Source organism: Mixia osmundae (genome assembly GCF_000708205.1).
Source record: "Mixia osmundae IAM 14324 unplaced genomic scaffold scaffold_4, whole genome shotgun sequence".
NCBI classification, from domain to species: domain Eukaryota; kingdom Fungi; phylum Basidiomycota; class Mixiomycetes; order Mixiales; family Mixiaceae; genus Mixia; species Mixia osmundae.
The window spans coordinates 559,884-583,703 of record NW_014575560.1 but is presented as its reverse complement, the minus strand read 5'-3'; the positions used below and the strand labels follow the sequence as shown (position 1 = coordinate 583,703).

General features: G+C 55.6%; 7 protein-coding genes across 7 annotated transcripts; 3 read left to right on the top strand and 4 right to left on the bottom strand.

Annotated features, from left to right (window-relative positions):
- Positions 1-28: 28 nt before the first annotated feature.
- L969DRAFT_93913 (uncharacterized protein) lies at positions 29-4,309 on the top strand (the record flags this gene model as incomplete). Its single annotated transcript, XM_014713198.1, has 9 exons — positions 29-31; positions 90-113; positions 168-213; positions 275-484; positions 544-757; positions 842-1,034; positions 1,185-1,243; positions 1,299-2,692; positions 2,739-4,309. 9 exons carry the CDS (start codon positions 29-31, stop codon positions 4,307-4,309), a joined length of 3,714 nt encoding a protein of 1,237 aa, XP_014568684.1.
- A 21-nt stretch (positions 4,310-4,330) lies between these two features.
- Positions 4,331-11,178, bottom strand: L969DRAFT_47442 (uncharacterized protein; the record flags this gene model as incomplete). The annotated part of the gene is made up of 10 exons (XM_014713197.1): positions 4,331-4,519; positions 4,557-4,633; positions 4,682-4,778; positions 4,829-5,484; positions 5,573-5,729; positions 5,771-6,085; positions 6,135-7,064; positions 7,114-8,512; positions 8,563-11,020; positions 11,070-11,178. 10 exons carry the CDS (start codon positions 11,176-11,178, stop codon positions 4,331-4,333), a joined length of 6,387 nt encoding a protein of 2,128 aa, XP_014568683.1.
- Positions 11,179-11,329: 151 nt separating this feature from the next.
- L969DRAFT_47250 (uncharacterized protein) lies at positions 11,330-13,335 on the top strand (the record flags this gene model as incomplete). Its single annotated transcript, XM_014713196.1, has 7 exons — positions 11,330-11,383; positions 11,437-11,564; positions 11,615-12,389; positions 12,447-12,535; positions 12,582-12,723; positions 12,772-12,855; positions 12,904-13,335. 7 exons carry the CDS (start codon positions 11,330-11,332, stop codon positions 13,333-13,335), a joined length of 1,704 nt encoding a protein of 567 aa, XP_014568682.1.
- L969DRAFT_619913 (uncharacterized protein) lies at positions 12,924-15,199 on the bottom strand (the record flags this gene model as incomplete). The annotated part of the gene is made up of 2 exons (XM_014713195.1): positions 12,924-14,041; positions 14,095-15,199. 2 exons carry the CDS (start codon positions 15,197-15,199, stop codon positions 13,359-13,361), a joined length of 1,788 nt encoding a protein of 595 aa, XP_014568681.1. The 3' UTR covers positions 12,924-13,358.
- Positions 15,200-15,290: 91 nt separating this feature from the next.
- Positions 15,291-20,532, bottom strand: L969DRAFT_86703 (uncharacterized protein). The gene is made up of 7 exons (XM_014713194.1): positions 19,932-20,532; positions 19,709-19,843; positions 19,536-19,654; positions 19,398-19,479; positions 16,928-19,345; positions 16,082-16,880; positions 15,291-16,031 (listed from the first exon to the last, which is right to left on the bottom strand). Exons 1-7 carry the CDS (start codon positions 20,256-20,258, stop codon positions 15,325-15,327), a joined length of 4,587 nt encoding a protein of 1,528 aa, XP_014568680.1. The 5' UTR covers positions 20,259-20,532; the 3' UTR covers positions 15,291-15,324.
- L969DRAFT_47536 (uncharacterized protein) lies at positions 20,260-21,875 on the top strand (the record flags this gene model as incomplete). Its single annotated transcript, XM_014713193.1, has 8 exons — positions 20,260-20,414; positions 20,475-20,699; positions 20,755-21,027; positions 21,084-21,189; positions 21,245-21,389; positions 21,437-21,593; positions 21,649-21,793; positions 21,846-21,875. The coding sequence occupies 8 exons, from the start codon at positions 20,260-20,262 to the stop codon at positions 21,873-21,875; spliced, it is 1,236 nt and encodes a 411-aa protein (XP_014568679.1).
- L969DRAFT_60942 (uncharacterized protein) lies at positions 21,733-23,798 on the bottom strand. The gene is made up of 2 exons (XM_014713192.1): positions 23,339-23,798; positions 21,733-23,283 (listed from the first exon to the last, which is right to left on the bottom strand). Exons 1-2 carry the CDS (start codon positions 23,708-23,710, stop codon positions 21,967-21,969), a joined length of 1,689 nt encoding a protein of 562 aa, XP_014568678.1. The 5' UTR covers positions 23,711-23,798; the 3' UTR covers positions 21,733-21,966.
- Between the last annotated feature and the right edge of the window lie 22 nt (positions 23,799-23,820).

Here is a 23,820-nt window from a genome sequence, read left to right as displayed (position 1 = left end):
GTCTCCCACAGCCGCCGCGGACGCCAGGATGGTGCGTTGATGCTCCGTGGCTGTCCTCTGTGGCTGACGCATTCATCTCACCCAAACAGAGGCCGACACTCCGTTCGAGCTCAGTGAGTCTCGTCAGGCCCGAGCATCGCCTCGACGGGCTCATCGTTGCAATGCAGGGCGGAGCTCGCTACCCGTACCCGAAGGAAGTCTGGACGCCATCAGGTCAGTCTATACGGGCTCACAGGCCATGCAATGCTCGCAGACTGAAGGGTGACGCTCCCAGGTGGCTGGTGGACGAGGCCTGCAAATTGGAAATCGAACACCGCCCTCGTCGGCGCAAGCATGGTCTTCATCTGCTACGGGATATGGCAGTACTCTGCAGCCGCCGAGGTGGGTGCACTGCTTCTACAAGGGTGGCCGGTGGCATGGCAGGCTGACACGGACATGACAGGTCAGGCACAATCCGCCAACGCGGTGGATCCCATCGATGCTAGTGGGTCATGACCTCCACTAGAGCGGCCGGTGTGCTTACTTCTCTGGCCTGTCCTTCAGTGGGCAAAGCAGTTCACTTCGGGCAAGATGGGCATCAAGGACGAGGCGAGTACGGGCAGTGGGCAGCATTGATCGCTCGCGCCGCCCTCATGATAGCTTACTCGCGCAAGGATGCATTGTATACGGCAGCCAGAATGAAGCGTGGCAGGCCGCTGGTCCCAGCGTGTCTCTACGACGCCACTGGTCACTCGCGCAAGGTCGACGTTGACCTACAGTGACGGTGAGTTGCGTGAGGTTGGCGCTGAGCATCGATTAGACCCGACGCGCTTCTGTTTACACACGTGAACACCTTGCGCAGGCTCTATCGGCAGTCATCGACCGTGCGCGCTGTAGCCGAGGCGACTTGTCTCGCCTCAGCCTGCCATACGCTGAGCGAGGCCACCGGAGCTCCTTCGCTCTCGTCGCCCACTCTGCAGATCTGGACGTATCCGCCCCATCAAAGCTTGAACGCAAGGAACACAGCTGCGGGATGTACTAGGCAGCAAAGCAAGGTATGATCATTCGCTAGCTTCCTCGTCCATCTTGGGAGCCACGAGAGCTCCTCGGCTCTGCTGCTAGTACTCCGCGCTTCGCTGTCACTGCTGCCACTGCTGGCGACTGCGCCCAAAGGTGCCTGACCTTTGTCATCCTCGGCAGTCAAGATGCCAAGTTCGAGCAGCGATGAAAGGCCCGGGATGATCATCACACCAGAGTTGATCAGGTGAGTCCATCGCCCAGACTGGTCCGCCAGTGACTCATCTCGCCGCGCACGACAGGCCTAGGACCAACTTGCAGAACCTCGCTTCCACTATTCAGACCTGGTCATCTGCCGTGCACAGCCTGCCACTGAGAACCTCGCTCAGATCATCGTCAGGCTCCGGCAGGCAAGCCGGCTTCTCAGCGAGCCTGCCGCCACTCGATCCTCCTGAACACTCGGACCAGCTTGACCCCTTCGCGGAGCTTGAGCGGCAAAGTCAGGATGAAGGGGATAAACCCATTGTACCGGAGCTGCCGCCAAGCGCTCGCGTCCGATGGGCCAAATGGCACCCGCTCAAGCGACGTCGGCTCTTGCTCGTCATGCAGACATCCGGCCTCCTTCAGGCCTGGGAGACCTCTGATCTCAGACGCATACGACTCGCCTTCTCTCTCGATCTCAAAGATCTGAAACTCAACACAGATGGCAGCGATGCCATCGTTGTGCCTTTCTATTCCGTAGACGATCCTGATGCGTTACGTATGGCGATCGCAAATCGAGGCATGCCTGCTCAACTGATTCTGTACGATTCGGCCACCTCAGCACAAGTCGCATCGACATCTTTGCCCGGTAAGATAGTGGATATGCAGGTCAACCATCGATATATCGCCTTGGCTTGCGAGCGACCCATGCCGTCCATACATGTCTTTGCGCTTGACACGCTCGAAAGCCTACCGCGTTTCCCAATCATGGACGTGCCCAGCAAGCCTATCTTTTGCCTAGGTCTGAAGCGTCAGCTAGCCTATGCAACCACTATCGCTCTCCCTCGCACTGCTGGCTCAGGCATCATCGGACGAACGGCCTCGGGACCCTTTGAGCAACAAGAGTCAGGCCCAAACCGTTCACTGACGCAGACTGCGCTCGGTGTCACAGGTGCACAAGCGACGCAGACCGCCAGGCGGCTCAGCGAAGGCGTCTTCAACAACGTCAGGGCAACGCTCAACAAGTGGAACGCGCCCGAGCCACTCGCCGGCATTCCTCCTGCATCGTCATCTTATTCTCGTTCGGCGCCCACCACCGGGGCAAGTCCAGCGGAGCTAGCGACGTATCAGGAAGATGCGGCGTACGACTTCGGCTTTGTCAAAGTGATCGACATCGAGCGCAGCCAGCCGGGGCCCGAAGACGAACGAGACAAAGCGGCAGCACCTGCTGTGCTCTCCCATTTTCGTCCGACTCATTCTGCTCTTGCACTGCTCAGCCTGAGCCCGTCTGGCAATATGCTGCTTACTGCCTCAGTGCAAGGTCGTTCCTTCACTATCTTTGAGCTCAGGCAGCCCAGCTTCAGCTCTTCATCGCCCGGCAAGGTCTGGCATCGGTATACTCTCAACCGGGGCATGACAGTTGCGAATGTGACGGCGGCTTCTTGGTCGGCTGATGCTCGTCACGTCACGTTGGCAACTACACGTGGCACCCTGCGTATGTGTCGGTATTCATGGACGTCTGCATACTAATGCTGCTGTAGATATGTATGCGATCCAGATGCTCGGCGGTGCACCGACCCCTTTTACGCATGCGTCAACCATGCTGATCAATTCAGAAGACATGGCGCCTTTATCGATCGTCAGCTCGACTGTCGCGCGTATGCAACGGACACAAGCTGCAGTCGATCCCACTTCGACACCGACGCCTCCCGTTGCACAGTCTCTCATCTTTACAGGCTATAACGAAGCCCTCTTGCAAGATACGGAATTTGCAGCTCATTTCTCGGCTATAACGCAGCGTAACCCTTCATCAGCATGCTTCTTTGTTGCCTTTGACCCCATCCACAGCTTGCTGCAGCTCTATGGCATGCACTATGCATCACCAGTCACCGTCGGCATCTCGTCAGAGGTCGTCGCTGGCGCTAGATCAGGTCTGACGCAGATGATGCGCACTCACCTACCAGAAGGAGCACTCGCATTGACGGCAAGCATCACACCCTGTGCTGCATGGTCGCTGGCTCCCGCTTTGGGCGAAACCGCGCAGCTTGTTGCGGACCAGCCGAGCGAAAGCGATCGCCTAGCTCGAAAGACCAACTGGACTGCCGAAGCTGAGTTGGAGACGTACAGTTCTTCGCCTCTCGTGCTGCCAAAATCGATCTATCTTTCCCATCAATTCGACTTTGCCGTGCTTCATGGCAGTTTAGCGCTAGCGGAACTCAGCAAAGGCATATTTGCCTTCCAATCAAGGTCGATTGAAGTTCGACAGGATGTCAAGGTCGATGGCAAGGTTCTATCAGACGCAGTACCGTCGCCATACGGCGCGCCGATCAGGTCTGCAATGCACACTGTGCTCGACCAAGACCCTACAGTCTTTGGATCCCTATCACCCTCGTCTCTCACTCCGACGTTTCCGAATGGCGCGCGGGGCCGACATGGCAGCTGGCGCGATTCAGCGCCCACCTTCTCGCATATACAAGTCGGCCTTGGCCGGGTAAGGCGGGAGCTAGAACGTGCGGCCACGACGAGTACCCGTCGGCTATCCCGCGAGGGTCGTACAACGAGCGAAATCAGCGTCAGCTTCGAAGATGACGATGCTATACTTGCAGAAGAAGCCAGAGACCTGCCAGAATGCAACAGTGCGGCAAACGATCATGTCTCGACTCCCATCACTAGCATGAGCGATGGCAATGATGTTGCTGATGACTGGGCGAAATGGGAGTCTGACTCGCCTGGACGCGAGGAGAAGAAGGAAGTGGCGGCTGCCACTGCACCCATGGAAAGGCTCTCGCTGGAAGGCGAGGAGGATTATGACGATTTCGCGATCGGACTCTTTGACGAGCAGCGAAGCTCACTGGCTCGGCCGGACTGGCAAGGCGATGAGGCGAAGCAAGCTCCGCCAACGATTGCGACTGACTTTACTGATGTGCAGCTCGCCTCCGCCACCTCGCCAGGAGCATCGGTGCCAGCCAAGATAATCCCTGGCACACTCAAACCCCACGGCCTTGATTCACTTTCGAACTCGCCCAGTGGCGCATCACCTTCATCTACAGGCAGCAGCGGCTCGAGCAAGTCGGCTCGACGGAATGCAAAGCGGGCGGGCCGCAATGTATAATGAGCGAGATTTTGTTGTAGCTCAAGCGACTGCATTGTTGTTCAATTGCCACGTGCAATCAAAATTGACTACATACAGGCAAAGCTTTTGCCAAATCAGACGATGAAAGAAAGCCGAAAGCCCGTAGCGCCGTGTGCCCGTATCATGCCTTGCGTGAGCGGCGAGACTTGTGAGCAGCTTTAGCAGCGCGAGCAGCACGTCTAGCGCGTGCTGCGGCTGCCTTCTTCGCGTTAGTGGACTGAGTGACGACTGAGCCACCTGTCTTTGTGATGATGGCCATTGTTATATCTGCTGTCCCCTGACCGCAGAAAGCCTTGACAGTGGCTGCATGCCTGTGAGCTCGGGGTGCGTGTGCATAGGTCAATTGCTTACTGGAAGAAGCAGTGGCCACCAGAGGCTTGCCGCCTGCCTTCTTGCATGCGCTCTTAAAGCTACCAGAATAAGACTTTGCAGATTTACCAGTAGGTGCCTTGTGCAGCAGTCAGCTTTGTGCCCATTCAGGACCGCAGACTATCTCACTTGGACAATGTAGAGCTCTGGCGCGATCGTCGCAGTGGGAGATGCCACCGAGGTAGTGCTAGTGGCAGTCGTGCTTGTGCTACTCGCGGTGACACTTGTGCTGCTGGCCGGCGGGGTAGTCACAGGCTTGCTAGCACCGTTAGGCGAGTAGTAGACGCCCATCTTGCCCACAATCTTAGCACCTTTCACTGCAGCAGCGACCGCGGGTGTCATGTCGAAGACTTGTCCATGGGGATCCCAGACAGACTCGCTGATCTTGTGGATGCCTCCGCAGCGAGTCTGCACGTAGCCAGGAGTCGAGATGTTGAACATGTCGACGACATGGTGATAGCCACGAGGACCGACATAGTTGATGCACGCAGCTCTCCACAGACGGTAGAACTCTGTGTAGGCGGGGACTTGCGGTCGCGGCATGACAGCAGGGAACTGGATCGTCCAGTCTGTCTTTGAGATCGAGTACTTGGGCGCAGTGGGTGTATAGTCATAAGCTGCTTGAGCCGATGCCGCCATGAGAGCAACAGCGAATGCGATGTTTGTTGTGACGACCATACTTGCTGAGTGATCAGTGTCAATGAATGCGATGTGCAAGTGAATGAGTGTGACGGCGGTGTGTTGCCTCAGTGAAGGATGCTCAAAATTCGCTGTGTCAAGTCGGTCTGCGGATCAGTCGTGAGCCGTCGAAGACTGATGGCCAGTTATATAGATGCGGATAGAATTAGAAATACCAATCGGGCGGGCGAGCACGCGCGGTTCGCTCGACGCGTTCGACACGTGCGGCGTAACAGCGGCCCTGCAAGCGCAAGACGAGCACCGCATCTTCAGGCAACGTCTTTGGCGACCTCGATCGCGCAGCAGATACAAAGAATGTTGCACTGATCGAGATATCCGGATATCGCAGCGTCTGATACATAGGCAGATTGATGCATTCTACGGTGGCGATACAACATTCAGCGACGCCATGAATCTTGAGAGATACTGCTCGCTGATGGCAGATGCATAGAACGAAAATTGCGCATCGTGAGCGAGTGAAATGTTGTGCGCAAGCTCGTGGCTGACAGTGAAGAAGCATGAGATGAGAGCTTCAGTGAGGTCGCCTGCGATGACCTGCTGATCGTGCCAGGACAGGTAGAAGCGCAGGTTGAGATAGATGCTGCCGCCTCGATTGAATGCGATCAACGGTCCTCCCAGATCGTAAAACACGTGCAAGCTGCGCGGATCAACTGAAAACACCCGTCCGATTGGCTTGACAATCATGTTCTGCGATTCGATGAGCAAATAGTCTGTGTCTCTCAGTAGAAAAACGCACAATGAAGCGGACGAGGGCATCGCCATGCTCGTTGATGATGTTGCTCGGCTGCAGAACTGCTTGCGATACAAAGAATCGCAATCCAGCAACATCGGCAAAGAAAGCGAGATCTGCGTTAGCGCCCGAAGCGTCGCAATACGTTCCCTCTGACTCCTTGACCTGCCGTAGCTCGGTCTTGCTTTCAACGGATTGCTGAAAGTCTGGACGAGATGATGCGACCGCCCGAAGAACGTTTTGCTTGATGTCTGACAGCGGTGACGCGGTGCCTTTAGGATCTGGCAGGCCGCCGGAAGCTTGCGGCTGTCTTACGATTTGCTTCTGCTCAAACTGACTCGCCTGAGACTTACCGGCCACGGCGACCGGCAAGGGGTGATGGCCAGACTGAGTTGACAGTAGTTTCTTCTTAAACGCGTTGAAAAAATTGGGCGAGGGCCCAGCGTTTGCTTGGAGTGTGTCGGCAGTGGAGCCCTTGAATACTTGCTGATGCTCAGACTTTTCGATAGAGGAGCGTCTAACCATGGCATCGCCAGAGCTGCTGGCTGGCTCTTCACCCGTATAAGCAGCGTTCTTGTCTGGCAAGGGTTTACGCAGCAATGCAGCAGCCTCCTCGCGCTCCATCTCCCGCCGGCGCTGCTCTTCAGCTTCCTTCTCGAGTCGTCTGGCGTTCAAGACGCGGTCGACATTGAACCCACGTCGCTTGAGATTCTTGAGCGAAGTCTGAAGTAGAGTCATGAACAGCAGCGAATCTTGCAGCTTCGGCTTCGTCAATATGAGCCGACAAAGACTGCTTGCAACCTCGAAATAATCGATCTCGGGGATATTGGCCGCGAGATATAGCATGAGCTTGCGTTGTCCATCCTCAAGAGTCGCAGCTGCAGATGCGCTTGTCACATGCGTTTTTACTACCGTTTGATGCTTCAATGTCCGATGCTGCACGAACGTCAGACCAGAAAAGCTCCAAAGACTTGTGGTGACGAACAAATTCCAGGCTGTCTACAATGCCAACGCTGAGGTGCGACTTGACCCATTCAGCGTCTCGCTTGACATCTTGCCGCTGGTAAGTCTGCCGTTCGTGCAAGAATAGGGCAGTCCGTTCAAAGACGAGCTTCTGCAAGTCTTGCGACCGTTGAGTCGCAGATCTGACGGATCCAGTCGTATTATAGCGCGATGTGACGAGAGCTGAGATGCGAGGCGCACCAAGCGACTCTGCAAGCGCTTCCAGCACATCCTCTTGTGGGCAGGCACTGATTGAATCTGCAAAGATGATCGCTGTATTTGAATCATCGATTACGACCAGATCTTGTGCTCGGCATAGGTCATATGATATCAAGCCGTCGTCTTCGTCCTCGTCGTCCGAATCTGACCGTTTCCGCCCTGCTCTGGACTTCTGCGAGGTCGGCAATCTGCGCGAGCCAAGAAGCCAAGCTGCGGTACGCATCTGACGCTGAAGTGACGAAGGAATTGTCTTCGAGCTGCTCGCTATCTGACGAAGGATAGCAAGGTACTCTGATGCCGAGCCGGCAAGGGCATATATTTTTTTGGGATCATTGACGATCATCTGCGCAATCTCTATCGTAGATGGTTCTGTTTTGACACCAACTGCGGATAGGAAGGGCCTGGCTTCGGAGCCGAAATCAACCGTCTTGATGAGAGAACGCAAGGTCGAGCTGCCCGTCGAGAAGTACAGCTCGCCTGGAGCTTGGAAGCTTTCTCCCTTGCCGTCTTTGATAAATACGAAAGGGGCTGCTTTCAACCGTGCAAGCTCGGCGGCGCTGAAGAAAGCGACGCGTGTTGAAAGATAACCAAAGATGGCCGAGGCCTGGCTTATTGTTGGCGGCGGTCTGGCGAGCAGCGCGTCGATGAGGGCAGTACTGCTGGGATCGGAGCGCAGACCAAACTTGACAGCTTCTGAAGCATAGCTGCTGTGAACGACCCGGAAACCTAGAAGTGCAGCGGCCTTGCTTGTGAAGACCTCTGAGGGCCGAGCGTAAGTTGCCGAGCCATCGCTGAGCAAGCAAGGCACAAATGGAAGATCATGATGCTTCGGATCGAATGCCGAAGCATAATTGCTGGACGTGAAGTGCCCAACATAGTATGTAAGCGCTTTCTGCTGCTGGATAGGTCTCGAAGGATCCGACGCAATCTCGAGCAGATCTTTGACCGTAGGTGTCTTGCGCAATCTTAGAGAGTCGAGAAGGAAACGGCCCTCGTCAGAATTCGGCCTCCATTTGCCAGTTGGCCAGTCCAGTAGTGGCAGTCCGATCGTACGCAGATTCTCCTGAGGTTCGAAGAGATCGCGCGCTTTGTAGAGCTTCCGACGCCCACCCGGCGCAGGCGCAGCTTCGCCTTCGCGCGGCCAACAAGCTGTATCGACCAACCTATTTGAGCATGTCAACGTGTGAGTATGTCCGCGGTCGCATGAGCTTACCGTGTCAGCTCCTCGCTGGACAGGTCTGCTTTGCGGCTGACGAGGTGCCTAGCAAGGTCCTGCTGAGACCATGCGCCGCCCCCTACCAGGCGTGTGAAGACAAGCTGCATCTCAGGGTGTTTCCTGACGCCTAGCGCGAGCAAGAAGCGTTGCAGGTTACCCTTTACCTCGTGACCGCTCGGCAGTGTGACGATCGCCAAATCCTCGAACAAGTCAACATTTGCAAAGTAGGCTTCTGTCGCCCGTCGCTGCCCGTTCTTAGTAGGCACAAAGGGCATCTCACGTGCCACTGATAGCACTTCCTGCTGATTCGAAGCTGACAGACCCGGCCAGATGCGAGCAAGCGATGTCAGTACCTTTTCAGCGAACAATTGATTGCCCAGAATGTTCGTGGCTGGCTCGGCTTCGGAACCGGTCATTTGTGCGCTGAAGAGATGTCTTAGCCATGCCGCAGCTGTTAGATCCGACCAGCGGAAGACACGCCGCAATTCATCAGCGTTGAACGTCCGGCTGAGCGCGTACGGCAGGCAAGTCGGTGGCAACCTTAACTCTGGCGGTATGGAGATCGAACGAGTGTTAAGCACGGTCTCAATAGTGCTCAGAGGTACGATACGCTCTTCTTTGCCCGTATCGACTTGAAGCAGTGCGACCGATAGGAACCGATCGAGAAGAGAGGGTTGATACGATGCATCCTTTGCAAGCGAGAGATACCAAGTCAAGCAGGACCGCATCTCTTCGACAGTGAGGGCCCGCGTTTGCAGCTCGGCAAGGACATCGTCAAGCGACGCATCTCGCAAGAGTGAGCGCTGGCGCAGAAGGCCGATCAGGCCAGGTGCGCCCTCCATTATTGCCGTAGGCAAGGTCGGCAGCTTCTTGAGGAATGAAAGCTCGATCGAAGGCAGCCGGATTTCAGAGGCTGACATAGGCCCAACGCTGCTCATCACGATGAAGCTGTTGTCGCGAGCTGCTGAGAAGAAGTGAAAGGCCGTATCTTGCGCAACAACGCTGGAAGGCGTCGACGTCGCAAAGGTGAAAAAGCGCATGGCATGGATCGATCGACGATGCAGCCATGCCAGACTCTCTTCGTCAGGCGCCTTTCCGCCTTGCTGAAGACTTGCCCAGATTGACCGGATCTCGGCCAGCTCGGCATCATAAGTCGCTCGTGCTAGCATACCACCTGCCCAGAGTAGCTCCCGATTCCATTCGGTGACATGTGGTGCTTGAAAATCGATGCTCTCTCGCTCGACTGTGGGCACGAAACGAGCAGCAAGCGATGCGGCACAGCCCGTCGTCTGGTGAGTCGCAAAGCCGATGAAGACCCTGCCTTGCTTGTCTAGATCGGATGACAGCCCGTCGAAGATCCGTCTTGCTTCTGTCTCTCGCCGTGTTTGCGAAGTATCCCCCTTTTTGGATGCGGCTCGACTGGCTTCATATTCATCTGAAGAGTTGAAAAGCAGCTGGACTTTCGTGGATTTTGGGGGAGCCTTCTTGGTTGCTCGTTCCATCTCTGCGGCGAAAGCGGGTGCAAGCTGCACCTTGACATGCGCGGTGAGTATGCGTAAGAAGAGGACGACTGTGAGTAGCTCGACGGGATCGTCGATAGCTAGCGGTGTACTCTCTTCTTCGGCTGCACGTGTGGTCGAGCCTGAAGCATGCTGACGTGTTGGCTTGGTAGTATGCGATATGCCAAAGGCAGACGAGAGCATACGGCTTGCGAGATTGGTCGACTTTGTGATGGAACTCGAGATGGGGCTTGATGTCGAAGCATTAGCCTTTTCGGCTGCTATGGTCTTGTTTCCTTCTAGTGCTACCCAGCGCATGACTTTGGCGGTGATCTGAACGCTCTGTTGATCTACTGCAGTAATGCGCATCATCCGCGTTGGACTCAATGAATGCAGATTGTCTGCCAGGGCCATTGGCCGTGTAGGAGCGGCAGACTTTGTGATGATTGCGAGCGTGTACTCCTGATACTGCAGCGTGATCGATCGTACATTTGAAGTGAATGCGAGCGCGGTTGAGAGAAATCTAACGAAGGCTTCGATGGGATAGAGCGGCATCGGTTTTCTGAGATCCATGATGAAGCTCGTCCACCGCTGTGCGATGTCTGACTCGTCTGGATTCCTGGCCCGCTTGACGTAGAGCTGATCCTTCCCATCCCGCCAATTGAAACCCATGATCTCTCTGCCTGATGCGACGAGTGGGCACTCGCACAGGGAGAAGAGCGAGTAGAAGCCAACGCCGAACGCGCCGATCTTGTCCTGATCGGGGTTGCCTGCAGCGATGGTAGCTAGTCTACTCCAGTCGTCGGAGGAGAAGACAGCGCCATTGTTTCTGACGACGATGCGACTGAGAGGCTCGTGCTGGCTGAGTTGTGATGCCGCCGTTGCGGTCTGGAAATGTATATGTACTTCTGTGGCCGTGGCATCATCTGCATTCTGCAAGAGCTCGCGAAAGACTGCTCGTCCTCAGATCAAGCGCAAGCCAGCGATCAAGGGCAAGGTGCTCACCCGTATATTCGCCAGAGTAGCGTGCCAGGATCTTGTCAATGAGTGCGCGCTGGTTGACTTGCACGTCCTCTTCTACGCCCGAAGCGAGAGCATGTGCATAGTCTGCCATGCCGGGCAGGGTGTGCGATCAGCTGCCGTACGACGGGCTGCAGCGCCAGCAGTGGCAATGTGCCGTGCCGGTGACGCGGTGACGATGACGACGCGTTAGAACGTTGGAAAGTCGTGCTCCTCCTCCCATCGGCAACTGTCCGACAGTCAGCATGGTCAACATCGCAGTCGTAGGCTCCGGCGTATCGGGTTTGGCAGCTACATGGGTACTCTTTCCTCGGAGGAATACCCGATCGGAGCTCATGAGCCGCTCCGACAGCTGCTCAACGAGCACTCGGATCATGAGGTCCATCTCTTCGAAAAGGGCACCTACGTCGGCGGTCACACTCACACCGTGCCTTTCAAGCAACCTCGTAATCCGACTGCATCGCCCGTGCCTGTCGACACGTAAGCCTGCCCATCGTACGCCGAGGAAGAGCTAAGTGATCAGACATCAGAGGCTTCATCGTCTTCAACGAAGTCACTTATCCCAACTTTCTGCGCTTCCTCGAGCTCAAGAAGATCAACATCACCGGCTCGGACATGTCCTTCGCTGTCTCGCGTGACGCTGGCGAATATGAATGGGCTGGCAAGACTCCCGCGACGCTCTTTGCCCAATGGCAGACTCTCTTCTCGCCTGCCCAATGGCGCCTCGTATGGGACATCATCAGGTTCAACGCCTTCTCTACAGAAATCCTCGAACAGGTCAAGAGCGAAGCAAAGGCCTCCTCCAGCGCTGCAGGACAGAGCATTGGCCGTTATATCGAGAAAGAGGGATACTCGGAGTCCTTCAAGAACAACTATCTTCTGCCCATGACTGCAGCCATCTGGTCCACACCACCCGACCGATGTGCACTCGATTTCCCTGCTCAGACACTCATCCGGTTCATGCACAATCACCACCTCTTGCAACTATTCGATCGTCCAAGGTGGCTCACTATCCAGAATGGATCGATATCCTACATCAATGCCATCACAAAGTCGCTGCCACCCAAGCGGCTTCACTTGAACACGGCAGTCACCGCAGTGACCAACACGGGCGAGGGCCAAGTGATGCTCACCTTGCAAGATGGCAGCAAGCAAGTCTACGACCACGTCATCCTAGCTGTTCATGCCGACGAGGCACTGGAGATGCTCCTCAACGGTGCAGACGGTGCAACACGCGAAGAAGCCGAAATCCTGGGCGGATTTCAATTCAACAAGAATGTCGCTTACCTTCATTCCGACCCAGATGTGAGTCTATGACCTGCATCATTCAGCTCGTCAGACGTTGACTCCCGAGCTGGACAGCTCATGCCGAAGAGACGTGTGGCCTGGTCAGCTTGGAATTATATGACGAAATCTGAGGAGAAGAGCGATGCCGTCGACACCATCTCGTTGTCAGTCGTTCAGTGATAAGCACGGACAAGCTGATGCGTAATGCAGGACATACTGGATGAATCTGCTGCAGAATATCGACGAGAAGGAACATGGCGATGTGCTTGTTACTCTGAATCCGTTGACGAAGCCCAAGCCTGCCCTCACCGTTGGGCACTGGAATTACGAGCATCCACTCTACACTGAACAAGTGAGCATCGCATACGTCTGCATTGATTTTGACTCATACAAGTCCCAGAGCGTCGCGAGTCAGGGTAACTTGCACAGGATACAGGCCAAACGAGGCGTTACCTTTGCCGGGGCTTGGACAAATTATGGCTTCGTGAGTTGTCCAGACGCTCGTGTTGCAATGCTGATGCTCGTACGGTAGCACGAGGATGGCTTTACGTCTGGCTTGCGAGTAGCAACGACTTATCTCGGGGTCAAGCCGCCCTTCGAAATTCGTAGTGCAGAAAGACAGACGAGGTCAGACGCGCTCTCCGAAGCCGGCAAGCTCATCATCGAGTGTCTCGACTTTGGCAGACGCCTTCTGGAACCATTCTTCGTTGCTGCTATGATAATGCTCGTATTCACAGCACTAGCGTGGGAGCATGTCTTGATGCCTTTAGAGCTTGCATTACGGCGCACCACGAGCATCGCTCCCGGCATCCTCAGTCGACGGCGAGAGCGGGCAGCTGGGACGCTCCGGGAATCGCGACAGTTGATACGGCAGCTCCGAAAGTACTGGGCGACAGCGGCGGGAAGGCCAAATCCGAGAGGACCCCGAGCGGCACTTAAGCCGACAAACAAGAAAATGAGGTAGAGCAAGCAGCTGTGTTGTGTTGTTTAATGCTTGATATCCTTGCCCGGATACAGCTTGCCCGGATTAAAGATGCCTTGAGGGTCCAAGCTCTGCTTAAGCTTGCGCAAGACCTCGACAGTAGGCTGACCAAGCTCTGCAGCAAGATATTCTCGTTTACCGACCCCGACGGAGTGTTCACCCGTGCAAGTACCGTCCAACGTCTGCGCTCTCTCGACCATTCGATGAACGGCAGCACGGGTCCGCTTGAGCTCGTCGTCATTTCTAAACAAGATCAGAGCATGGAAGTTGCCATCCCCGACATGACCAACCATTGGTGCGATCAGACCTGCGCTTTCGAGATCCCGCTGGGTCTCTTCGATGAGGGCCGGTAGATTCGTGATGGGAACACAGACGTCTGTGGTCCACACTCGCGTCTTATCATCGTCGAGATAAGAAAGTGCTGACCATAGAGCGACCTTTCGACTTTGCCATAGCTCATCTGCTTCTGTCTTGTCTTTTGCGAATGTGACTTGCAGGGAGCCATGTCGCTTAACGATCTCTCGGGTTGTCTTGGCGTCGTGATTCATCTGTGCCTCGTTACCGCTAAACTTGATGAAGAGACTAGCGGTCTCCGCCCACTGACGGCGTGTCTTGTCGAGAGCGTTGGCCTTATTGACGGCCTTCATCATCACGTCATCCAGAAGTTCTAGGCATGCAACTCCAACGCCTAGCTCTACGTCAGATGCGTCCTGTAGTGACTGGCTCATTGCCCCCGCTTACCTCGTCCGACCATTTCTGCCGCTGCATCTGCTGCCGCTCGTACGCTTGGAAAACTGATGACGGAAACAGTCGTCGGCATGACCGGGTACAACTTCAGTGTCGCTTCGGTGACAATGCCAAGTGTGCCTTCTGAACCCAGAAAGAGCTGGCCCAGGTTCGGTCCTGCTGAAGACTTGCGGGCGCGCGAGCGAGTGGTAACGACTTGTCCGTCTGCCATGACGACCTTCATGGCTATGACGTTCTCTCGCATCGTGCCATAGCGGACAGCGTTGGTGCCTGAGCAGCCTGTGCCAATCATGCCACCGATACAAGCGCCGGGCCCGGGATCTACCGGAAAGAACAACTGTCTATCTTTGAGCTGCTCATTAAGGTCGTCATAGGTCAAGCCCGGCTGCACGACCGCGTCGAGATCGCCTGCGTGGACTGCTAAAATGTTCGTCATGTTTGCGAAATCGAGCGTGAAGCTTCGGCCCGCCTTCATCTCGTCTGTCTCAGGCTTGTGGTCTTCAGGCACTCCGTGCTGAGGGGCCATGAATTGTCCTTCCAAGCTCGTACCGCCAGCAAAGGGCACAATGGGTATGCCATGCAACTTTGCTATCTTGACTATGCGGACGACATCGTCTGTCGAATTGGGGTAGAGTACAGCGCCCGGAACCTTACGGGTCATATGATACGACCAATCGCTTGTACCGTGTGCGACGAGCTCCTGCTGATCCGTCGTGCAATTCTCATGACCGACAACGTTCTTCGCAGCTTCAAGAGCAGCATCGAATTGAGCTTGCGTAGGGTTAGGCATGGCAAGCTCGTCGGCGACTGCTTTGGAGTTTGTAGCGCTTTTCGAAAGCAGGGCGAGTGCATATGTCGACGATCCAGTGACCGTAGCGAGCATGATGAGTGTCAGTGTTGACCATCGTTGCTTATGGCCTCGCATCCCATTCGGCAAACGAGCAGACTCCAAGCGAGACGATGGACGCAAGCTTGGCGGCTTGAAAGGTCGGTCTTGCGGCTGTAGAGGGTGCACTCGCTGTGAAGCGCCTGCGCTCGTCTGTAGGCACCGTCTCGAAGCCACGCAGACTCGCCTCAGCCCATCCGCGCGAACAGACATGCTGTATCCAGGCAAGATCAGTGCTAGCGCTCGAGCATGCTTTGCAGATCGCCAACTTTGCGACGCGCTCAACGCGGGGTAACCTCAATTGCTGCTCACCCTAAACCATGCACCATGCATTGCAATCACTCTTCGTCATCAAAGAGCAGCTGAGCATCATCGTCCTCATGAGGTAACCGGTACCCTCGCTTGGGCCTCAAGCGCTTGGGCATCGGCAAGCGCTGCAACCAAGCAAAGGCAGCCGAAGCAACCCCGAGCAGGTGATAAGGCACAGACGCAAGCATTGACGTCGCCGATGAGTCGTCCCAGCCAGGCTCGGGCAGCCTGATTGATCCCTTTGCTCGCCTTCTCATCCACCATAAGCCGAATAGCCCGGCAATGAGACCACAAATGGCGACGACGAAAATCCACCAGAACCATCCGTGCCGCGAGTGGCCGGGACAAGTGTGTTGCGCTCCCTTGTCTAGCTGAAGACCGCCCTGACAGGACGAGTAAGGGATCTTGCGATATGCTGTTCGCTCATTCCAGAATTGATCGTACAGGCCGCAAGTCCCGGGATCAGACGGTAGAGCGAACGCGCCCTCGACGAGCTCGCATTCGCCTTTCGCATTGCGGCGATGATTGAATTCGCATTCGAAGTCTTCCTCGCTGCAGGTGCAATTTCGCACGATGCTATGCACTTCCGGTAATCGCTCACCGATGTAGCAACTCCTGCCTCGTATTCGCCGGTGATAGAGCGTTTGCCTGCCAAACAGACACTCCTCCTGTCGGTTCTCTGAAGGCGACCAGAGCTCGAAATCGTCTGCGTTGGGATCTGCAAGATCCAATTTGCCTGCCAATCAAGTCAGCATACGCCATACGGAGTGTAAAACTGGCGCCTACATTTGACGTTTGAAAGCTTGGAAAAGTCCAGATGGATCGCGACGCTGACATCTTGCTTCTTGGGCGAATAGCCGAACAGAACGAAGCGCCGGCTAGTATCGCTGGGTACAGTCATGATGGACTGCACGCGTATCGCCTCGCCAAACACATAATCCTGCCAGCTGTCGCCTTCGTCCGTCGTATAGCTGATGCGATCAGTCGCTTGCTCGTCATTGGCAATCACAATGATGGAGCCTTGGTCGCCATACTCCCAAAGATGCGCGTCCTTGCGCACCTCTTGCCAAGTGAAGCCGGCATCTCGCGTAAGGAAGAGGTCCCCATCGTTGTAGGCCCCGAGCTTCTCACCGACATTGCCGACTGCAACCATCAGGCCGACTGCTGTCGGACTGCTGTATGTCGCTCGTGGATCGGTACGCTCGGTATAGCCGTGAAGATGTAAGGAGCACTTAGTGCCTTGACAAGCAAAAGGCTGGTTCAGCGAGTCTCGGGCAGGCGGTGGTATCGATTTCCACCTTCCACCATCATTGTGTGTGATTCTAGTCTGTAAATCCTTGCGAGCTGTCACACTCGCATCTTCAGGATTGCTGACGATGTTCATGACCGCAATACCGTCGAGGCCAATCGCCTTTTCGAAATCTGCGAAGCCGCGCTCGTTGCGATTCACATATTCGAGCGACATTGCAAAATAGGTGCCATTTGAGTTCGACTTGAGTAAGCTCCCCCATTCGCTGCCTTTGGTCGGATGCGTGGTCACGTGAAGAAAGACCGCATCAGTCACCGACTCAAGGACGGTGTACGCCTACCATCCGGTCAGTAACCGTCGGGTGTTCGTCACTAGGTACGTACCTGAGATTCAAGGCGCATGCTTGGTGGGAACTGCGCCTTCGCAAATGTCTTGCCGTCGAGCGAGACTCGGAGATTAAGCGCGCCGGTCGCTTCGATGTATTCAGCCACGACCATGTACTCCTCGAACGTGGCAAATCCGACGACAGAGTCGAATAGCTTCTGCTTGCGATTGTAGAAGTCCCTCCCAGCGATGAGCTCGAGCGCGTTATCTTCAAATGCGCGCTGGCTACCGCTCTTAGTGCGATACGACTCGCAGAAGATCATTGTTTCATCGATTTTGAACTTCTTGTCGCGTGCCCATGAGCACGTCCGGATGTAGTGCTCGATCTGCTTCCAATTGCGACCGTTGTCTTTGCTCATGAAGGCGACCGCTTGACATGTCGTCGATACAGATGACGTGCAGTCTTTGCTGCCAGTCCAGAGCAGCCATTCTGCTCGCGTTGGGTGGAAGTCCAGCACGGGTATGCCGAGCCCGTTCGCTTCCATTGGCGCCTCGAAGGTAGCCCATTGCTCGCCTCGATTGGTCGTATAGTGCACCTTGCGGCTTGACGTTATCAAATAGGCGTGATCGCGAGCATATGCATGCATGGTCATGGCTAGAATTGGACCATCGAGAGCTAACTTGCGCCATGCAAAGCCTTCGTTGTCAGACTGCCAGACTTGCTGATCGAGCGTGTATGCCAAGAGCGCATGCGAATCAGCAAAATACTGCTGATCGAGTACTAACGAGTCGAAATCAGTGCGTTGATGGGTGACTTTGCCAGGCGCTTGCTTGCCCTCCGAACAATCTTTCATGACCTTTTCGTCTTTGCGAAGACCAGGCGTTGGTTGACAGCTATTGCCAGGTATCTTGCGATAGCCTGACGAGCCCAGGAATTGATCGCCATCCTTCTGACACTGACCAGGCGGAATGACCTCTGGCGCAGCAAGTACGCACAGCTTCTTGTCGGGCACATAGTTGAAGTCACACTCATAGTCATCGTTTGTGCAGGGACAATTCTCTTCTGTACCGACAGGATCCTTGAACTTCTCACCGACGACACAGTCTGCATCAGCCTTACGTCTCTGGAACCACTGCTTGTGGCCCATAAGACAGTCGGGTGCGCTCGCGCCGCCTGCTCTCGCGTACCATTTCTCGAAATCGCCTCTGCTTTCCTCGCAGTGTCGTTTGTTCATGGTAGCAAAGTCAAGATACACGATTGCGTGCCGATTACCGTCCTGTGACTTTGCGCCCTTGTCGAGGGTGCCAAGCACGAGGAATTTGAGCGAGGTCGAGTCAGGCACGGTCGTCAGAAGCTTTGCGCGGATTTTGACGTCAAAGTCAAGCTTTTCCCACGTCTTGCCATGATCGAAGCTGTACTTGACATGATCTGTCGCTTCATCATCTTCGATGAGGACGAGGATACTGCCAGCGTCGCCGAACTCGTACTTATGAGGCCCATCGTCGATCATGCGCCAAGTCACACCCGCGTCTGTCGAGAGGAACGTATCGCAGTCGTCATAATCGAGCAGATGGTCGCCTACGCTGCCCACGCCCATCACAAGTCCGGGCGCGGTGGATGAAAAGACACGGCCGAAGTTGTGCGGAGCAGTGACTGAATGCAGGTGCAGGGAGCACAATTCAACATTGGAGACATCGCACTTAAATGCCTTGCCCTTGTGATCGACTTTGGGCGCAGCAATTAACTGCCAGTGACCCCCATCGTCCCAGGTGATCTTGGAGACAATGTCTTTTGCTTGCTGGCCTCCCTTGACTTCATCCGCATTAGCCACAGTATTTGCGATGGCAACGCCTTCTATGTTCTGCAACTTTTCGAAATCGACGATGCCGTTGACATTGCGATTGGTATTTTCGAGAGAGCGCACGAAGAACACACCATCCGAATTGCTTGTAAACAGTGTACCCGAGTTGGCGCTCGGATCTGTAAGTACATCGACGAGGATAGAATGGCTAGTCGATTCGACAATGGTATACGCATTCTCTTTGAGTCCGTGGCCATGTGGGAACATTGCCCGGGACCAATTTGTGGCATCTTTGGAAACATACATCAGCATCTGGTCTGCGCCATCGCTGTCTGTGCCGCCATTGTACGCCGAGGGGGGTCTGAGAGCAACGACAAGGTACTTCTTGATGCCGCCGATGCCGACTAGCCCCCGAGCTTCTTTGCCGATGCCAAGATCGATCAAGCGACGATCCTTGTCGAAGAAATCAGTCGAGGCATATAGCCTTGACTCCTTGAGGCTGCGCATGCCCCCCGAGGAAGCATTGTCTGATGGCGCCTCGAACGCGACGCAGAATATTTGCTCATCTGGCACATCAGCGGCTGCTTCGAGGGTCGAGTGCGCCCAGATACACTTTGAAGTGTGTTCGAGCATCTTCTTGGGATCGCTCGAGAAGGCGTCTCTGGTCACAAAAGACTGGAAAGCTCATCAGACATGCTGTCGCGTGGTGAAACAAGGCAGTACGCACGACATCGTAGCACACTTTGCCGAGCCAGCCGCCATCGCTCTCGCAATCTTGGCCAGTGTACAGGATCCACTCTGGCTGTCGTCTGTTTAAGGTTTGCTGCATGAGCCCAATGTGTCAACGCATTGGTAGGGCACGGACGAATGAAATGTGAGAGCAGGCACGCCGACTGCTACTGGTAATGGCGCTTCGAAATGTTGCCAAGTCAGGCCTCGATCTATGGTGCGGTAGTGCTTGCGATCTCTGGACATGATGAATGCCTGCGCAGGTATTCGATGAGCGAATGCAACCGCAAGAGCGAGGGAGCGCAGGACCATGCGGTTGTCGTAAGGATGCTCGACGATTGTCCAGCTCTCGCCTCGCGTGACATCTTTGGCTAGCTCCCACGTCTTGCCCTCGTCTGGGGAGCGCCAGGTATCCCTCGATACTGCATCATGGTATAGTATGACCTGTTGTGACAACGAAACAATCACGAGACACGCAGTGGCATGGATGAGCATGCGAGGCTTGAGCGAGATGCATGAGCTCATGACGCACAGGCGTATCGTCGAAATAGAACAGTCTGCTGGGCAGGTTCTCGATGCGTGTGAAGGAGCTCGTCGGCTTCTGCGCCGACGCTTGCAGTGGACACAGCAAGCCCAAGATTGCTAGCCAGAGCAGCTGCGCGCGCCGATTCGATGCTGAGCTGCACGATCGGCAGCTCTTGGGCGGCCGTCCAAGCCACAGCCGCATGTCAATAGCCCTCACTGGCGTGCTGAGACTTGTCGGGCTGCGTGTGTGGGAGAAGCTGCTGCCTTGAGCTTTGGGTGACTGTCGCTGCTTACGACGCGCACGAGTCGAGTCGAGTGAGCGTGCCACCGACATCATGAGCTTAGAGCAGGCTGAGGCAGCTTACGACTCGGAGCCAGACGAGGCAAGGAGGTTGGCCCAGGCAGTCTTCGATGACAAGTCGACGGCGGGCGACGCAAAGGACAAAGAGGGCGCACTCGTTCTGCTAGGTCGCTTGGCGGCAAAGAAGCAGTCAGTAGCTCACGCCTGATCCCGTCGTGCGCTCTGCTCGATGCTGAAGTACCCTTGCAGTGATGCAGCCGAGCTACAAAACGTCATTCGGTCGTCTCAAGCCTACCTGACAGTCATCGCGAAAGCCAAGACGGCAAAGCTCATCAGGCGACTCATCGATCTGTTCGGCGACATCCCCGGGAGCAGCAGGCAACAGGTGGACATCACCAAGGAGTTCATCGAGTGGGCGCGAACAGAGCGAAGAGTCTTCCTCCGTCAAAGCCTCGAGACTCGACTGATCGCATTGTGAGTCAACCGCACGCGATGGGCAAGGCTCGTGTGCTCACTGTGACGAGCGCAGCTATCTCGATTCTGGCAATCATCGTGAAGCGATCAAGCTCGTCGAAACCTTGCTCAAGGAACTCAGGCGACTAGACGACAAGATCGTCCTGACAGAGGTACACTTGCTCGAGTGTCGCGCTCATTATGCTCTTGGCAATACCCCCAAGGCAAAAGCTGCCCTCACATCTGCACGTACAGCGGCCAACGCGATCTACTGCCCGCCAAATTTACAGAACCAGCTCGATCTGCAATCGGGCATCCTGCATGCGGGAGATAAGGACTACACTACAGCGTTCGTGCCGCCCACACTCAGCTTTCCTTGCTATGTGCTCAGCCGTCGATGGACAGCTTCTCGTACCTTTTCGAAGCCATGGAAGGCTTCTCGACACAGGACGATCCTCGTGCGAGCCAGGCGCTCAAATACATGCTCTTGTGCAAAATCATGCTCAGCCTGGTCGGTGATGCACTTTGCCCTGTGCGCGCCAGCTGATCTGTTTGCATACTGACAGCCCGCCGATGTGACGAGTATCATCCAGAGTAAGCTCGCGCAACGCTACGCCGGCAAAGATGTCGATGCAATGAAGGCGGTCGCCATTGCTCACGAAAACCGAAGTCTGTCCGAATTTGAGCGTGTTCTCCAGACTTACAAAAGCGGTGCGCTCGATGAGACCATGACCAGACTTGAGCTCATACATAGACAGAGCTATCGCAAGACGCAATTATCAAAAACCATCTAGCGGCCCTCTACGACACACTGCTCGAACAAAATTTACTCAAAGTCGTCGAGCCATACAGCAAAATCGAATTGGAGTATATCGCGCAATCGGTGCAGCAGCCGACTCGCGAAATCGAATCAAAGTCAGTCAAAATTTCATGTCGCATATGCTCTACTGAAGCTTTGACGCGCTTGTAGAATCAGCCAACTTATTCTCGACAAGAAGCTCTTTGCAATCATTGATCAAGGGTCAGGCTGTCTGGAGGTATTCGACGAACCTCAGAGCGATGTGACGTACGATGTCGCACTCGATACGCTCAAGCAAGTCGGCCAGGTCGTCGATGTGAGCTCTTTCTCGTTACGCCTACGTAGGCTGAGTCTGACCGCGTCATCAGACACTTTACGCCAAAGCAATGAAGCTATAGAAATGCAAATGTGTAGATTGAATCACAACAGGACAATGGACGTTTTGAGGAGCCTACCATTACATCTAGTATAACGAGCTGCGCTGCAAGATCAGGGACTACCTACTTCGTCCATCGCGAACGGAGCCTCGTCCATCTCGCCCTGCACTCCCTCTCTAGGTGTTACGGACTGCACCAGCGGCGAGCTACTCATGAGTTGCGTCAGAGGTGAGAATGCACTCGCGCCGCCAGAGATGCGCCGCTGCGTCAGATTCGCGTTGCCCGGCAGATGTACGTTCGTCTGACCAGCAGGGGATGAAGGTGCGAAGCCCCAAGATGGACTCATCGTTCCTTGAGCAGACGGTGAGCCATTGGTACTTGGTACAGGTGTATCACCTGTGTGCATCGCTTGTGTAAAGTGCAGCCTACTCAGACCTGCCGCCAACCCTTGCGGCAAGCTCGTTCCTGGCGGGTGGAGCAATCTGCTATGAGCGCGCGTGGTCGGCGATAGGTACAGAGCAGGCTCTTGCGGAGGGCTGCGAGAAGTACTGATCATGCCTTCGGAATTTGAGGCGGCGATCCGCTTTGGCCAAGTACCGGGAGGGGATGAAGCGCCCAGCGAACTAGACTCGCCCGCGCCTGCTAACCGTTGGACGGCGCTCGTCAGCCTGAGCGGACCAGATTCACCCCAGGATTTCGAAAGTGCCGCTGACGGCGGTGGCATAGAACCCGGCCGGAACTCTGCCAGTGGTGACTCTGTACTTGCGTGAATGGCTGTGGGCATCACTGCCCTCTGTAGCATGGGTGAACCCTCTCTGCTCGCACAGCCAACGGTTTGCGCTTGTCGTCGCGGTGACCAGACCGTCGCGCTCGTGCCGGGCGGTGGTGATCTGTTGGAATCATCGCTATCGAAGGAAGCGCTCAGGAAGACCGAGCTCTGTCCCGGCGGGGCAAAAGGCGATGTGCCAAATACGGGAGGAGGCGGGCTGGCCAATCCGTCATTGTGATGTGCGCTAGTACCGTGTTGCAGCTTGAGCTGGTCAGGCTGGACACTCATGCTCCTAAGATCGTTGTGGGGTAATCTCTGATCGACTTGAGGGGCAGCTGAAGGCGTGCCTGACGGGAGCGCGTAGTCATTCGGATTGTTAGGCGCGCCTGCAAGCAGCATCGATAGTCCGCTGCCATCGCGACGATGCGCATTGCTGTAGGATGGACCGGCTGGCGATAGGATCGCGAGGGGATCTGCTAGCGCAAGCGTCGCAGGACCAGTGTTGCGCCTCGCTGCATTCGACTTGCCGTTTGCAGTCCCGTTCTGATGCTGTTGCGCCGGCGCTGTGCTGCTCGTCAATGCATTGCTCTGTCTTGCGGCTTGCTTATTCTTCTTGTCCATCGTGACCGGTTCGCCTGGCTTGATGTGTAGATTTGCGCACTGTGCTCGCTTTCTGGTCAATCACGTCCCACCAAGGCTTGGGAACAAGGCTGACTTTATGACCAAATTTGCACGTATCGCCCTTGATATAGTACTGGCATATCGGCTTGGTCCCGCTCTCCACGAGTGAATGTGAGAAGGAGCACTTGTCGCCGGCAGAGCAAGCGCCCGCGCGGTAGAAGCGGCAAGGGACGTGAGTCAGATCTGCATTCTTGCTCGCTTTCTTCGCATGAGCACCGCTCGCAGACCCAGATTTGCTTGAGGAGTGGGTACTTGACTGTTGAGCGAAGTGCCTCGACGATCCTGCCAAGCCGCTCGCTGCAGACGGATGGACAGCGTGACCACCGTTCCCATGCCGGCTGCCATCCTGACTGACGCCGGTGCCCAGTCGCGGCCACTCATCGCTCGCCATCCTAGCGTGCGTCATGCTCGTTCATCTAGTCCTCATCCGCCTGCCGCCTGCCTGTCAGAGTCTGTTGGGTCGGCGTGGATAGAGCTGACTGCGAGGAGCCAAAGCCGAAGAATCTCGATAGCGCG

Bases quoted from the DNA above. Each gene is read 5' to 3' on its own strand.
- L969DRAFT_86703 (XM_014713194.1), bottom strand. From the start codon at position 20,258: ATGTCGGTGGCACGCTCACTCGACTCGACTCGTGCGCGTCGTAAGCAG. The intron at 19,844-19,931 runs GTGCGTCATGAG...TTGTCACAACAG, and splicing joins TCTATTTCGACGATACGCCT to GTCATACTATACCATGATGC. The intron at 19,655-19,708 runs GTCCTGCGCTCC...ATACCTGCGCAG, and splicing joins ATCCTTACGACAACCGCATG to GCATTCATCATGTCCAGAGA.
- L969DRAFT_60942 (XM_014713192.1), bottom strand. From the start codon at position 23,710: ATGACGCACGCTAGGATGGCGAGCGATGAGTGGCCGCGACTGGGCACC. The intron at 23,284-23,338 runs GTCAGCCTTGTT...AAGCGAGCACAG, and splicing joins CGTGCAAATTTGGTCATAAA to TGCGCAAATCTACACATCAA.